Here is a 16765-nt window from a genome sequence, read left to right as displayed (position 1 = left end):
TCTTGTACAATATCAAGCCTCCTGCTGACATTTTTTTAAAAAATTATTTTAATTATTTGATTAAATGTTTTAACTGTCATGTATCACAGTTAAATAATGCTATAAAAGTTTAAATTAACAATGAAAAATAAATAGATTTATGTCCGGGATCTATCACAAACAACTTCTTTTTTATGTTCTCGCCTGTAACACATGATGGCGCCACAACTCAACTTAAATTAATCTTTGCATGTTTTATTTGTCTCAGGATTTACAAAAGATACATTCATGCTTGAACATTTTAAACAATTTATATATTACAATTAATAACATATCTAGAAAGGTATAATTTATTATAGCTTTAGTTCGTCTGCTTATGTACAGAATTATTTTAAAAACTGAAGAACTATGGAAATGAAGCTGCTACTTTACATTTATTGATCACTGTCAGTACGTTTGTATTGGAGTAGGTCATCATTTGTTTGAGGGCTTTTCTTTTTCCTTGCAGCTTAACTTCTCCACACAAGAATCTGGCAAGAATGGTACTTTCTCTAAGCGGGACAAGTAAGTTAAAGGCTGGATAGTGCTGCTGATGTTTACAAAGGCAAAGCCCACTGGCTGCACATAGCAAATGAAGATCTTACGTGGATAATGGTCTTCAAAGGGGAACATAGCAACTGGAGGGAGATAGTTGCTTATGATTATGATCAAGATAGACAGCACCATCTTAAAGGCCTTTCTTTTCATAGGATTCATCTCGTCTTTGCCAGCGCCTCGTGAGCGTTTCAGGGCCCAGAGGATGGCCACGTTACACACCACCATCCAGGTGAAAGCAAACAAGACCTCACCAGTGAAAACCTTCTCAAAGTTTGGGAGGCCACCAATCATTTTGGCTGAAGCATAAGCAAAAGTGAGCAGCAGAACTATGATGGTCAGGCCGATCCTGTATTTGATGTCCTTCAACTGTCCGAATGCGATGGGGAAGAGAACGGCTATAAAGCGATCCAGACAAACGCAGGAGAGGAAAAGTGGCCCACTGGTGTCTTTCACACCATATGAGAATTTCATAGCCCTCCAACCCATTGCACTCCTCCAGTGGTAGAAATTAAGAAATGCTATGATCGTCATGAATCCAAAGTAGGCGTCCATGAAGGCCAGGCAGCCTAGGAAGATGTCGGAAGTTGAAGGTTCATTGCGGGTCTTTATTAGATTTGCGAGGACCAGGATGTTGGCAGGTATTCCTATGATCACGTTGAAGCATTGTATAGCGAGGTCAAAAACAACACCGGCCACCATGTCTTCGCACCCATCAAACACACTGAAGACGTGTGTGGCATTGACTGAACTGTTCGTCAGGTTAGAAGAGGGAAGGCTGCTTCTGAGGATGTAGCTAAATCTTGTGTCATGGCGTAGTTGATTCTCCATGAGAAGAAATGAAGAGATGAAATGAGATTCTAGAAGAAACAGTGAAAATGTTTATTTGAACTTACTAATATGCCAAGTTCACAAATCCATTTTTTAAATATACTATTAAATGCACAGTGTTTTATTGTCTGTTTCGAGTCATTTTCTGCACACAGTATAATGCACAACCCAAAACAATTCATGCTTTAATATTTTGCCTGAAAAAGAATTTCCTCAGAGGAGAAGTTTATTTGCAATAGCGAAGGAACATAATCAGCCTTCATGGGGCTTGTCACACAAGATTGCTGACTCTGATGGATGTTTAGTATAAAAATTGTGGCCTAAAAGTTGTTTGTGACATCTTTGTTTGCTTGGGTATTTTTTTAAACCTCATCACTAAATAATACAAGAATCTCAGTCTTGAGTCATAACAACTTCCTGAAAAGTTTTAGCATGTTAATGGATATGACAAAGTTAATGTACTTGGTTTTGGTGAACTAAATCTGTTACGCACACAGCTGCTGCAAAGCAAGTACATGATTTAAACTGATTTTTGACATTTGAGAAATGAAATCAGAATTATTGAGAAGGCTTCCTTGCAGATTTACAGCAAGGAAGGTCATTGCAAATAGCTCAATTTACAGTAAGGTTATAACAAACAGCTCAAATGACAGTGTGAAAGAACACCGACTAGCAGTTCTTTAGATCATCAGCGATTTTTCCATCGTTTACGTGTGTTAATGGTTGCCAGGTTGCGAAGAAAAGTTAAAGGAACACTCTACTTTTTTTTGGAAATATGCTAATTTTCCAAGTCCCCTAGAAATAAACAGTTGAGTTTTACCGTTTTTGAATCCATTCAGCTAATCTCCGGGTCTGGCGGTAGCACTTTTAGCATAGCTTAGCATAGATCATTGAATCCGATTAGACCGTTAGCATCTCGCTTAAAAATGACCAAAGAGTTTAGATATTTTTCCTATTTAAAACTTGGCTCTTCTGTAGTTAAATTGTGTACAAAGACGGACGAAAAATGAAAAGTTGCAATTTTCTAGGTCGATATGGCTAGGAACTATACTCTCATTGCAGCGTAATAATCAAGGAACTTTGCTGCCGTACCATGGGTGCAGCAGGCGCAATGATATTACGCAGCCGTCAACTCTGCATCTAACTTAGTGCCAGTCACTTTCAGGTGCTGCCTAATATTGCGCCTGCTGCACCCATGGTACGGTAGCAAAATTCCTTGATTATTACGTTGGAATGAGAGTGTAGTTGCTAGCGATATCTGCCTACAAAATCGCAACTTTTCATTTTCTGCCAGTCTTAGTCCACGATGTAACTACAGAAGAGTCAAGTTTTAAATAGGAAAAATATCGAAACTCGGATTCAATGATCTGTGCTAAGCTATGCTAAAAGTGCTACTGCCAGACCCGGAGATCGGCTGAATGGATTCAAAATAGGTAAAACTGAACTGTTTAACTCTAGGGGAGTTGGACAATGAGCCTATTTTCAAAGAAAGTGGAGTGTTCCTTTAAACACAGGGCAGAAAATGTGACCCTCTGACAGGGGGATTTAAGCTCAAGACATTTGGCAACCCCATGCCTAAAAACTTAGGCATGAACTTGGGAGTCCAAATTTTTTCTTTCTTTCTTCTTTAGCTACACTTCAGTGCATGTTAATATAGTCAGTTAGTGTTTAAAAATGTCAGATTCTAAAAAATTAAGTAGTAATTGTAATTAGATTTAATTATTAGAATTAAGACGTGGAATCAGACTACAGTGACATTTTACGGATTACATGATTACATCATTTACAATAGCAATAATTCATTCATAATTTATTGACTCTCTCTAATTCCTCTTTTTTATCTTTTTAATTTCTCTTTCTAAAATAGCCTACTACTTATAAACATTCACACAGAGATCAGTCACTAGAGTCAGGTGGCGACATAACGTTTCACCACTGATTTACAAAAATCATTTCAGGTTTAAGAACGTATTTTAAAATTGCATCAACTACTGATGAACACATTGATTTTTATTTGAATTATCACTCTATATGTTATTTAACCATGTGTCCTTCAAACAAATTAAAATAAACAAAATCACAAACCTGATCCTCTTTCACCTAATATGTTTACTTGAAGTACCCCTAAGATTTTAAAATAAATATTTTAATAATTATCACATTTGCATTTCATTGGTTCTCTGACGTTGGTTATGGTCACATGACATGCACGTAAACAAACAAAATATTCCATTTTATAGTAAGTGTTTTTTTTTTTTTTTTTGATTGATTTTAAAATGGTTTATTTTCATTTCATATTTTTTAGGATTTTAACTAATTATTAGTTTTTCGGTAAACTCAAACACCCTGCAGTTCTTTCACAAAAACCAGTTTGGGAAACCTTGATGTTATACAGTGTTTAATGCACTTCATGTTATTAATTACAATGTGTTTTTCTATGTTTTCCTAATCTCTGTATTTTTATGTCAATGTGATACAAGATTATCCTATTTAAATCAATGTGATAAGTTAGGTCAAAAGTAATCTAAAACTAGTCAGATTACATTACCTAAAATATTTAATGTAATGGATTACGTTACTATCTACATTTTTTGTTGTGTAATTTGAAATGAAGAATTACAATTTATAGGCAATCTACCCAGCTCTGATCTTAGACATGGGGGAAAAAACACATCAACAAATAACGAAATTAAGACTATTTTGGTGATAGCACTGCGGGACCATTTTACAGTTTGTGGCGTGTAATAAATAATGTGACCTATCAAAGTCTGCAAGATGAAATTAGACATTTCAATAGAACCACTCTCATCATATTTTAACCTTATTTTATATTCATTAATGTCACAAAAAGTTCTCACTGTGTCAATGAAACAAACCAGAGCAACGATTGTGGCTCATGTCACATTTTGTGATCTAACAATACATGAGCTACCACAAACAGACAGGAGGATCTCCCTCTGAGGATGTTTTCCTGCATATCCCCACGGGAGTGCAGTCACTGCACAAACACAAGTGCACAGGAACACATCTGTGCAGAAACACCTGTCGACAGGGACTTCCATCAGGGTCCGTACAAGACATAAGACCCGCCCTGTTTCCTCGGCATATACATATATACGGACAGACTACACTATGAGGCAATTGCATTTGCAGCAACACTACTCACAACGTCCAACATTTAAAAATGTGCTTATGTAGCATGAGTTACATTAACATATTGTGCACAACAAATCACATTACATTGCACATTAAATTTAGTGCATTAATTGGCAAGACCATAAGTGCAGTAACATGATCATCAGTTTAACCAACTAGAATGATTTACAGGAGTGAAACCACTACTAAGAATAACTACTTAATCTTAAGCGAGAAAGTTCATTTTTAAGTCTTAGATATTTTTGTTTTCATTGCTCTGTATTCTTTTCTAATTCAGTTTACACTCCTGTCAAGGTTGAAGCAACAGCAAAGTTTGTAATTGCACAGAAACTCCCTATAGAATGTGCATTCACAGGTGCGCACCATTTAATCAGCATTTTACGTCTTGAGCGACTCATTTCATCAGTATTAAGAAGTTTTAAAAGCTTTAAAAACGATTTTCTTTACAGTCACTGTAGCTACTGCAAGACGTGCAAACATAACGTGAACTTCTGAGTTTCATCTGTCTCCTTTATAGCAGAGCATATGGGAAGCACCACCCTGTTAAATCTGAAGGGACGACAAGCTTCATGTGTTCTTGTCATGCTTTTCTCTGTACCATTGGTCCACCGGGGCCTCAGAAGGGCTTTTGTGACCCAGAGCATGTCCCTGACCTACCCTGTCTCTCTGCCTTCAGGCAAACTCTTTCCAATGGGAACACATGTGCGGAGAAAGATTAGGAGGCTTCCTAGGATTGACACTATTAATCAATTTCTCTTTCAGCTCTGTATAATAATGCCCACTTGATTTGATAGAATGTGCTCAATTACAGAAAAGGTAGTCAGGTTGTTTTCGCACTAAGAATTGGTGCCAATTTATCGTCGCCAACATAGCAAAATTGGTTTTAGTTTTTTACTGTCCATTGTCGTACAAATTTCTTACTTTTTCCACTTAAGTTGTAAAATCTTTTTTTTTAACTACTACAATTGACAAAACTGCATTCTTTGTTAATTGTTTTTAGTGAGAAAGACACATTGCTGGCAAATTAAAACCTTAAAGCTTAAAAAAATCCATAAAGTATTCAAAACAACAAATGTACAATAAAAATGTAGTTTGTTTATAATATTTAAAGACATTCTAAAACCAATATGACGGTGATATTATTAGCACCCACAAAATTACATAAAAAAAAAGGCATTGAACAATATTTAGGGCTATGAATATTGACAACACAATCATTACTAAAAAGACAAAAAAGACAAGGAAAAGCATGGTTCTTACCTTCTTAGAGATGATTTTCGCGGTAAGATGTGGGTCAGATTGTGGAGTCGCCTTTATAAACATCGTGAGGCCAGGAGGAATTACAATTGTTGATAGGAGGCAGGGTCTTTTTGAGATGCTTTCTGGACTCGGTCCCTGATGGTGAATTAGGCTGTGTTTTCTAGATTCTTCTGTCCTCACAGGATCAAAGCTGTTTTGGTGGGTGTTTTCCAGGTAAAAGCTCATAGTGAGTGTTGTTTTAGAAACTACTGCTTAAGATTAATGTACATTGTTTGAATCATATGAATCCTATTTTGTAATGTTTATTTGTAAGGAAAAAAATATTTTGTTTTAGTTTTTACATTTTATCCCTACAATGATCCCATCTGTCCATTCTGGGATCATAACTTGAAGAGCCATAACATATTGATCATTCCAAATTGACAAAATATTTAATTAAACATGCACCAAGGAACTGAATTTGTAATGCATCTTGGCAATGTACAGTTTAACATTATAGTACAGATTACAATGCTTAAGTGCGTCTTTTAAAAACCAGGACAGTGATTAGACTGCATAAAGTCAGTCAGAGAGAATAAATGGGTTAGGTGAGGCATGAGACCTGCATCGGTTGAGATTCAGCCCGTCACACAACACCTCTCCCCTGACTCTGACTTACATGCTCCAAAACTCGGTCTGGGGGCTGATTTGCATCTTGGGACTGGTCCTGGTTTTATACCACCGGCCCAGAGGCCCTCATGTCAGTCTCTAACCCTCTTTCACTGCAAACAGAGAGCACAGGTGTAGGACTCTGCTGCCAGTATGGGAGCACTGTAAAAAAAATAAAAATAAAAAATAATATAAAAACTAAATAAATAAATAATAATAATAGTTTCAACTTTAAGTTTAGTCAACTTGAAATGTTAAGTTACTTAATGTTAATTTAACCCTTTCACTGTTGAGTTTAAAATATTCTATGTGATCCCCCAGAGTTTTTTAGGCGACCCTTATGTTAGAACGTTCGCTTTATTGTTTCCATGGCGACACGTCATGATTGTCACGTGACACACCGCAGCCACTATATGTATACGTGTATGACAGACGTATCGCTTTTATTTCGTTTTTCCTTTTTTTTATTCAAAGTATTTACCCACTTGCTTACCATGTCTTCAACTATCTGGTATTACTACCTCCCATAAGCATTAAGGGACCCCCCATAACACCCAAACCCACTAAACATTGGACGTCGGATAGACGTGCAGATCATGTCTATATTGGGTCCGTCGGTCCATGACCAATTATGGACATCTATTCGACGTCCAAACTAGGTCCACTATTTGGACGTCCAACCATGACCCAACTTGGACGTCATTTTGACGTTCAACATTTGACCTAATCTGGCTTATTTTTTTTGGACGTCATTTGGACGTCTATGGCAGTTGTGATATACACATTGGACGTCGGATAGACATGCAGATCATGTCTATATTGGGTCCGTCGGTCCGACCAATTCTGAACATCTATTCGACGTCCAAACTAGGTCCACTAATTGGAGGTCTATTCTGTCATGATCGGGGCTGTGGGTCTTCCCTCAGCCTCTCGAGGTCGCTGTTCCCCTTGCACTGCACTCCCCTGATTGTTCACGTCTGTCTTGTCATTTGCACTGATTACGCTCACAGCTGTTCACACTCTGGACTATTGTATAAGAACTCTCACTTCTCACTCCTGTTCAGGTCTGCATTGTCTTTTGTCCTCGTGTGTGTTCGGTTCGGTTTGTTTTTGATCCTTGTTTCCAGTTTGTGTTGTGCCGTGTTGGCCTTCTGGTTTATGTTTATTTGTGTTTTGTTATATTAAATTATTCTTTCCCTGCATTTTGGACCCTGACCCCTTTTCTCTGACCCGAACGTGACAGAATGCAGACCTCAAAGATGGGTCCAGCGGGGAGGATTTTTTTCGGGGAGGCGAAGCTTCCCCGTTTGGCGACGGCGACCACCCGCTCTGTTCCCGACACGGCGGGAATGTCCTTTGAGGCGGCGTCGGCCGCCCGTTTCGAGCTCATCTACGCCTGTCTGGCGGGGATGGACGCCTGTAGAGCCGAGGCTGCGCAGATGCGGCCCTGCTTTCTGGCGGAGGCGGAGACGCTCTTCCTCGGGCAGGCGGCGGCGACCGCTCTCTCTGTTCCTGACGCGGCGGTGACCGCGCTCTCTGTTCCGGACGCGGCGGCGACCGCTCTCTCTGTTCCTGACGCGGCGGCGACCGCGCTCTCTGTTCCAGACGCGGCGGCGACCGCTCTCTCTGTTCCTGACGCGGCGGCGACCGCTCCCTCTGTTCCTGACGCGGCGGCGACCGCTCTCTCTGTTCCTGACGCGGCGGCGACCGCGCTCTCTGTTCCGGACGCGGCGGCGACCGCTCTCTCTGTTCCTGATGCGGCGGCGACCGCGCTCTCTGTTCCGGACGCGGCGGCGACCGCTCTCTCTGTTCCTGACGCGGCGGCGGCCGCGCTCTCTGCTCCGGACGCGGCGGCGACCGCGCTCTCTGCTCCGGACGCGGCGGCGACCGCGCTCTCTGTTCCTGACGCGGCGGCGACCGCGCTCTCTGTTCCTGTCGCGGCGGCGACCGCTCTCTCTGTTCCTGACGCGGCGGTGACCGCGCTCTCTGTTCCGGACGCGGCGGCGACCGCTATCTCTGTTTCTGACGCGGCGGCGACCGCTATCTCCGTTCCTGATGCGGCGGCGACCGCTATCTCCGTTCCTGACGCGGAGGCGGCTGCGCTCGCTGTTCCTGACGTGGCCCTCACCGTGCCTTCTGTTCCGGACGCGGCGGCGACCGCTCTCTCTGTTCCTGACGCGGCGGCGACCGCTCTCTCTGTTCCGGACGCGGCGGCGACCGCTCTCTCTGTTCCGGACGCGGCGGCGACCGCTCTCTCTGTTCCTGACGCGGCGGCGACCGCTCTCTCTGTTCCGGACGCGGCGGCGACCGCTCTCTCTGTTCCGGACGCGGCGGTGACCGCGCTCTCTGTTCCGGACGCGGCCCTCACCGTGCCTTCTGTTCCGGACGCGGCGGTGACCGCTCTCTCTGTTCCGGACGCGGCGGCGACCGCTCTCTCTGTTCCTGACGCGGCGGTGACCGCGCTCTCTGTTCCGGACGCGGCCCTCACCGTGCCTTCTGTTCCGGACGCGGCGGTGACCGCTCTCTCTGTTCCGGACGCGGCGGCGACCGCTCTCTCTGTTCCTGACGCGGCGGTGACCGCGCTCTCTGTTCCTGACGCGGCGGTGACTGCGCTGCACGGGCCTGGCCCGCCGTCCCTCCCCCTGAGTTGCCTTCCTCCGTACCTCCTCCCTCCAGACTTTGGGAACGTCTGGAAGCCGTTCCGTAGGGAGGGGGTACTGTCATGATCGGGGCTGTGGGTCTTCCCTCAGCCTCTCGAGGTCGCTGTTCCCCTTGCACTGCACTCCCCTGATTGTTCACGTCTGTCTTGTCATTTGCACTGATTACGCTCACAGCTGTTCACACTCTGGACTATTGTATAAGAACTCTCACTTCTCACTCCTGTTCAGGTCTGCATTGTCTTTTGTCCTCGTGTGTGTTCGGTTCGGTTTGTTTTTGATCCTTGTTTCCAGTTTGTGTTGTGCCGTGTTGGCCTTCTGGTTTATGTTTATTTGTGTTTTGTTATATTAAATTATTCTTTCCCTGCATTTTGGACCCTGACCCCTTTTCTCTGACCCGAACGTGACATATTCATTACCCAACTTGGACGTCATTTTGACGTTCAACATTTGATCTGGGTTTTTTTGGACGTCATTTGGACGTCTATGGCAGTTGCAGTAAATGTGTTTTACAAAATAGAGCCTATCAACATGATTATATATATGAATACAGATTATTTATAAACAAACAAGATTTATTATCTGTATTACTATTTATTTATTTGGTAGCCCATATGTTTTTTTTTGTTTGTTTGTTTGTTTTTACATTTTCCTGTTTTCCTTTAACAGTTTTTATTTTATTTAAAGTAGCCTATAATCAAGTTATTTATTTTTTTACTTATATATTGTATTATATATATATATATATATTATATTTATATGAATTTATATATTTTATATTAAAAAAAAATCATGGTAGCCTAGCCTATCCACCTTATTCCTATCTTAAAAAGAACCAACAGCTGCAAAAAAGTCAAGGACAGACAGCTCTCTATCAAGCTAGGCAACAATATAAGTTCTTTGATCAAGGAGGATTTCAACCAGGCAAAAACCAGTCAGCATCACTCTGATTGGCTGAAACGAGCACATCATCATAAACGCCACTCTGATTGGCCGAGGTAAGACGAGGCATTTGGCGGCTTGGCGCGAGTCAGAGCCGTAGTGTTCTGGACGGCACAGGTCACAGCACGCATTTTTTCGTCTTACATTAGCTTGTTACTTGTGCTAGCTACGGGGTTTACAGATAATGCAAGGTTGGTTGATGTTACCGTCTCTTAGTCACTTTAATCGTTCATGAAATTAACATTATACGTTTTATTGTAAACCATAAGGTGTTTTGTCTCTGATACCACAGAAACGAACACTATAGGTTAATGTTACACGTTGTTATCTGGCTGCTAGGTAACGTTTGTTGCTACCTTTAAATCAAGCTAACTCGTTTTGGCTGTTTTAGGGGCTTTTTCCATAACATTCACATTTCTAATATTCACAATATTCTAATGTCCACAAACGACCACTTTTGGACTATAAATAGCCCTTACATGGAGGTCCCACCGACGTCAACATTAGACGTGCGGTAGACGTCGAAAAAAGACGTCGCCTGGCGTTACAAAACAACCCCATCAATGGACGGAAATTGGACGTCCAAAAATGACATGGAAAAGACGTCACTACGATGAATACATGAAACATAGGACTACATAGAAGTTGTATAATAATGACGTGTTAAAGTCAAAATTTTATGTTGAAAAGATGTCCACAAACGACCACGTTTGGACCACTTTTGGACTATAAATAGCCCTTACATGGAGGTCCCACCGACGTCAACATTAGACGTGTGGTAGACGTCGAAAAAAGACGTCGTCTGGCGTTACAAAACAACCCCATCAATGGACGGAAATTGGACGTCCAAAAATGACATGGAAAAGACGTCACTACGACGTCACATTGCGCAGTGGGAAAATATATACTTTTATATATAATTTTAAGAGACTTACGTTTTAGACACCATATTGCTTATTTTTGCTCTATTTCGCCAACAAGAATCAATCCAAACACAGACTTTTTTTGCTAAACAACATTACGGTGTTTCATTCCTGAATGAATCAACCATTTAAATGATTCGGTTCAATCGCAATGACTCACTAATTAACTGTGACACCTACTGGCGGTTGTAATTCCATATATAAATTACATTTTCATTTTTTTTTTTTTTTAAATAATTTTAAATATCAGCATTCAACGTTTTAGGATTAAAATATTAAAACAGTTTTCATGCATTTGTAACTGCAGGTTAAATGCATTCATGTCCTGCAGTGGGTAAATACATGTAAATGCCAATTCAGATGTAGTGTTTGTGTTTCCTCTATATTGAAAAGATTAATTTTGTTGATAATGATTTTATTTGTGTGATAACAGTCTAAAATGTCTTATTATTCTAAGTGACTTTATTGATTGAAGGAATCAGAGTTTTGAACAAATCGGTTGATAAAAATGATTCAATGATTTACTCATTAACACAGTCAAATGCTTAGTTGTTGAAAGAATCAGCCATTTGAATTAATTGGATTAAGCTCAGTGACTCACTCATTAACTAAGTACCGGATGAGGTGCTTCTTATTCTTACCCAAAAATCTCTTATCACAGTATTTTAATTCATTATAAAAGGCTTTCCCTCAGCGTTTATCTCACTGATGTTAATAGAGCTGGACAGGCATCACCAGATTTTTGTCTTTTAATGGCAAGAGAGGGCAGTAGTGATCTGCCAGAGATGGATGAGTCTCCTTTCCATAATTAAGTCATACATTTACAAGCCACGCTCTCCAACAACCACGACATTTCAATAATAGCTCTGGTGAGACAATCAAATAATGACAAAACGAAACTATCAGCCAAATTGTTCTGATATATGACAGCTTAATGGGTTTGGTCCGATCAGATTGTGTTATCAGCTGTTATTTGCAAAAGACTTTACTGCCCAGCCATTTCATCAGAGAGCATACTTCATAAAACCATTCTTACGTAAACTATTGTATTAAATTCAACGCAAGAATGGTTCTCTGAGCAACTGTTCGAACAAGGCAGCTGGCAAGAGGAATAAAACATCTTGGTCCAATACACCGCAAACGCTCAATATCCCAAATGAATGTTCATTATTTGCTTGCGTAAATAGGTAAGTGCTATGTGAAGGTGGATAAAGACCTTGGCTTGCCATTTTAGCCAGTAATCCATCAACTCTCTTAGTGGATGATGCTTTAGAGATCTTATTAATCTCTATAGGCTTTAGTGTGTCAGAGCTCAGAAAGACAGAATCCATTAGGGCATGGAAAACAGGGCATGATATAACAGTCATGGCCACCACACATCTCCTCACAACACATCTATATGTCTAGTTTCTCAAAAAGCTTGTTTGAGAAAATGGAAAACTTTAGTTACACAGTCATCATAAAATAAAAAAAAAACAGTATTTTAACTGCTTTCCAGTAAAATAAACTATATATAAAAAAATAAAATTTGAATCTCTTAAAACAAGTCTTAATATTTTATACAATCGTACTTCAAGTACATGCATGTTGCTTTAAGGATGTTGTGATTTTTCACTGGAAAACAAGGCATAATTATTGATTAGGAAAGTTTTTTACAGTTTTTTTTGGCAGTGTCTGCTTATAATGAAGCTGGCCAAGTGACAGCACATTATGGGTTTTAATATTGTAGTAAATTAAAAAATAATGTTCTTTAATTTCACTTTAAATTTAATGCATTTGGTAACACTTTAGCTTAGAATAAATGAATGTTAATGCATTAACAATAAACAACACATCTGTTACAGAATGTATTCATTTTTGTTAATGTCAGATAACAAAAACACAACTATTCATTATTAGTTCATATAACCTATTTTAAATGTGCAGAGCACTATATGCCTGGAACAATGCAATCTGATTCACAGCGATTAGCAGAGGGATTGTGGGAAGTCCTGCTGCAAGATGAGAGGTATACGCAAGCTGTGATGGCTCCTGACAGCAGAGACAGCATGTGGAGCCGTAATGCTAATCACTTCTCTTTAGTTTCCACAGCAGGCAGTCTCCATATAAACAGCATCTCAAAGGACAAGATGAAACAATAACCATGTTGATGATACCACCGCTCATGAGTGTGAAAATTATTTTGTCAGATATTGAGAGTGATCATAAATTTGTGATGCTGTTCTGTCACAGTTCCTATGATGGACAGCCAAGAAGCCTTGCTTTCTCACTCTTAACTAAATCTTAACTAAAATGAATCTTCATTATTAATTAACCTCAAACACTTTGATTAGGCCTCTCAACAGTCATTTTCCGTAGCTGATTAAGTCAGTTGCATATTTGGACTTGTTAGTAGTCGGCAACCAAAGAACAAAACGTATTACTACTTCAAAATTTATTTAATATGAGATGTTTCTTTCTCAGTGCGCTGTCTGTTTGAACGAATGCTGTGACTGAAGTATTAGAGGAAAGAAAACGCTCTTGCGTTTTCCACAGAAATAGTGCTGTTATTCATGCCAGAGTTGCATGCATTTAAAAGCTGTTACTAAATCCACAAACTGATTGTAATTTTCTTACTGGTGTATTTTAACATCTGAAGCAATTTGATTCAGCAGCCAACACATTGCAACAGTAAGACGTTTTATAGCCATCAATGCAATACATATTACACTTGTAAATAATATCTTATTTAGATAGCCATGCTGGAATTTTTGTCTTATAAGTTTTTTTTTTTTTTTTTTTTAATTTATTTATGGCTTTTTATGCCTTTATTTGTACAGGACAGTGTAGAGTAGACAGGAAAGCATTGGGTGAAGAGAGAGGGGAGTGGGATCGGCAAAGGACCACGAGCCGGGATTCAAACTCGGGTCGCCTTGAGCGCAATTGCGCTGTATGTGTCTTGTCTTGTAAGTTTTGAGGACAATAAAATAACCCTTTTTAAATTCAGTGCATTTATGCCGTGACAACATTTTTGTTTGGTCCTTAACTCTCTGGTGTTGTTCGTATGTTGTTCAAAAAATTTTTATTTCAATGAAAAAATGCACGAAAATACTATTTTTTAAGCTTTATATGAAACATACACTTTCCAAAACACATTTTTCTCTAAAACTGCAAGAAAGTCAAAGCCATAAATCTAAACACATTGTGTTCTAAATTTAAAATTTAGATCTCAAAAGAGCAAAAAGAGCTTTCAGTAAGATTTCGTTCGGGTGCAGTACCAAATGTTTCACCTAGATTAATTTTTGACCACTTTTCCAATAAGCTTAAATTGATTTTTACCTTTTATGGGCATTTTTACTGTTATACATCAAATTCTTACATTTAAGTATACCGTAAATATTAAACTTTAAATGTGAAATTAAAACTGCCAGTAGGTGAAAGCAAGTCACTGTTAAGTAAGTCATTGCAACTGAACCGAATCATTTAAACAGTTGAATAAAACTGTTGATGTAGGGCAACAACTCCATAAAGGCAGTTATGCCCTAAAATTCAAGATATTGGTGCAAAAAATGCATCTGTATATTTTGTCTCACATTTATATAACATATCACAAGAACAGCAAGAGAAATATAACATGAGTGCTGATTTTGTTCTGATCTATCATGAGCTTAAATGTGATTTTTTTTACAACAATTACGATATTATCAGATGTTACAGATGATATGTATCGCACACCCCTATCCCAGGACCAATTAACCTATCGCACAGCAAGTGCTAAAATCGTTACCAAGTCTCATACCATACTGATGAAGTAAAAGGTTTTCACTGTTATTCAGTAGTAGGTGCTATTATGCATCTGAGTTGTTATGGGTCGGCCGGGCTCAGATCTTACCTAATCACAGTGCGTGCCCTCACCCGAATACTAACAAGCCACATTTGCACCTCATCTGAAACCACTCATTAGCACCACAATAAAAACACATACCTCGTCTCCTCTCATTGTGCGGTCTCATTAATTTGAAGTGGATTGCTTACCTGTTCTCCTGATCTCCAGTGACAAACTCCAGCAATTATCACCAGCAATTCCCTCCAGCATGTCTTCCTCTCCTTGTGTACCAGTGTTGCATTGTCAAGATTACCTGGACACTTACCTGTTCAACAATGTGTGTGCTCACACTCCATCTGCTCCACCACCCATGATCTCCTGCATCTACAAACAAGAAAAATCTAGTTAACATTCTCATCTCCATTACTCTTCTACACAGAACTGCTACTTACCTGCCATTGCTCATAACTGTCAATAAAAGCCTGTTTGCTTCTTCAGTCTGTGTCCGTGACCAGATTCCATAACAAGAGTACTGAATCTCTGGGTCAAACACAGAAGAAACAACAATTGTGTATGTAAACAGATGCATAGACAAAATGAAGCGTTAAACAGCATATAAATCAAAACTTCTTAATGTTACTGAATGAATTGACAGTATAGGACCGTACAAGCTTTGGATGTGTTAATGGAAGCGATCTGATTTTATAGTTGGAGGAGAAAAAGAGATGGGTATTGACCCGGATTACACAGACAAGACGAGCATTTGAAGTTAAAAAAACTAAACTGTATTTTTTTTTTTTTAGAAAATAACCAACGTTTCACTAGATAAGACCCTTATTCCTTGGCTGGGATCATTTAGAGCCCTTTGAAGCTGCATTTAAACTGCATTTTGAAAGTTCAAACTCATGGGCACCATAGAAGTCCACTATATGGAGAACATTCCTGAAATGTTTTCCTCAAGAAACGTAATTACCTTACGAATGAAGAAAGAAAGACATGAACATCTTGGATGACAAGGGAGTGGGTAAATTAGCTTTAAATTTTTGTTCTGGAAGTGAATACTAATATGTAACGTTTGACGTTTACATCTACATTTACTTAAGTTGCCACAAATTATTCTCAATTTGATTCAGTGTTTTACAAAAGATGAACATTTAACCAGCCATGGGCTGAAATGATTTATGCTCTGCCACTGCCGGAGAGCTTATCGATCACACAGATGTCCCAAGAGCTAATGAGCTAATCATCAAACAATCGCATTAGCAGACACACAGTGTGAGGGAATTAGCCAATTTGCAAAAACACTGATTGATTTTGTAAGATTTAGTGTGTGTAATATACAGTTTACTCTCTTAACCTCTGTATTTGTGGTCCTTTATCTACAAAAAATAAATAGCACAATCCAGTACACCAGATAATGTTGTTTAGGGCTTTTCTTGTGATAAAATGTGTTATCAGTGATGGGGAAAACAAATCAAAGTCATAATGGAGATCACAAATGGAGTCTTAATCAGCTGAGTTCATCTGACAGCTGATATTCATGGTGCTGCCAAATGATCAGTAAATGAAAACAGTACATTGTAGAAAAATAAAGAAGGCTGCATATTTTGTTTGTGCAATCTTTCCAAGTGATTTGTTGAGATACTTACAAAAGATTGTGCAATGAATGCAAATGAAGCTCATTCAAAGACACATAAACACAAACACTTTAATTATCATCTGAGAGAAAAGAATATTACTAATCACCATCATACACATTCAAATATTTACATTTCATCAGATAACACAAAATATAAAGGCTCAGACTTTTTCCTGTTTAGAATGCTTGTACAGTGAAGTCATAAAACATGCATGCCCATGTAGGTCACCCCATTTAATCAGGAAGGATTATTAATAACCCAACAAAAGACATTATCTTAAAATGCACAGAATATATAATGAGAATGCAAGTGCAGAGCATTAGATCAGAG

The 16765-nt window shown here is 39.4% G+C and overlaps 1 protein-coding gene across 1 annotated transcript; it reads right to left on the bottom strand.

Moving 5' to 3' along the window:
* Positions 1 to 355: 355 nt before the first annotated feature.
* LOC127159466 (G-protein coupled receptor 183) lies at positions 356 to 5908 on the bottom strand. The gene is made up of 2 exons (XM_051102280.1): positions 5821 to 5908; positions 356 to 1433 (listed from the first exon to the last, which is right to left on the bottom strand). Exon 2 carries the CDS (start codon positions 1402 to 1404, stop codon positions 454 to 456), a length of 951 nt encoding a protein of 316 aa, XP_050958237.1. The 5' UTR covers positions 1405 to 1433; positions 5821 to 5908; the 3' UTR covers positions 356 to 453.
* Positions 5909 to 16765: the final 10857 nt, after the last annotated feature.

The sequence above is a fragment of the Labeo rohita genome, chromosome 3 (genome assembly GCF_022985175.1).
Source record: "Labeo rohita strain BAU-BD-2019 chromosome 3, IGBB_LRoh.1.0, whole genome shotgun sequence".
Taxonomy (NCBI): Eukaryota; Metazoa; Chordata; class Actinopteri; order Cypriniformes; family Cyprinidae; genus Labeo; species Labeo rohita.
This window is presented reverse-complemented; position numbering and strand designations above follow the sequence as displayed.

What these genes read in the sequence shown, in the direction of transcription:
- LOC127159466 (XM_051102280.1), bottom strand. Translation starts at nt 1,404, where the DNA reads ATGGAGAATCAACTACGCCATGACACAAGATTTAGCTACATCCTCAGA.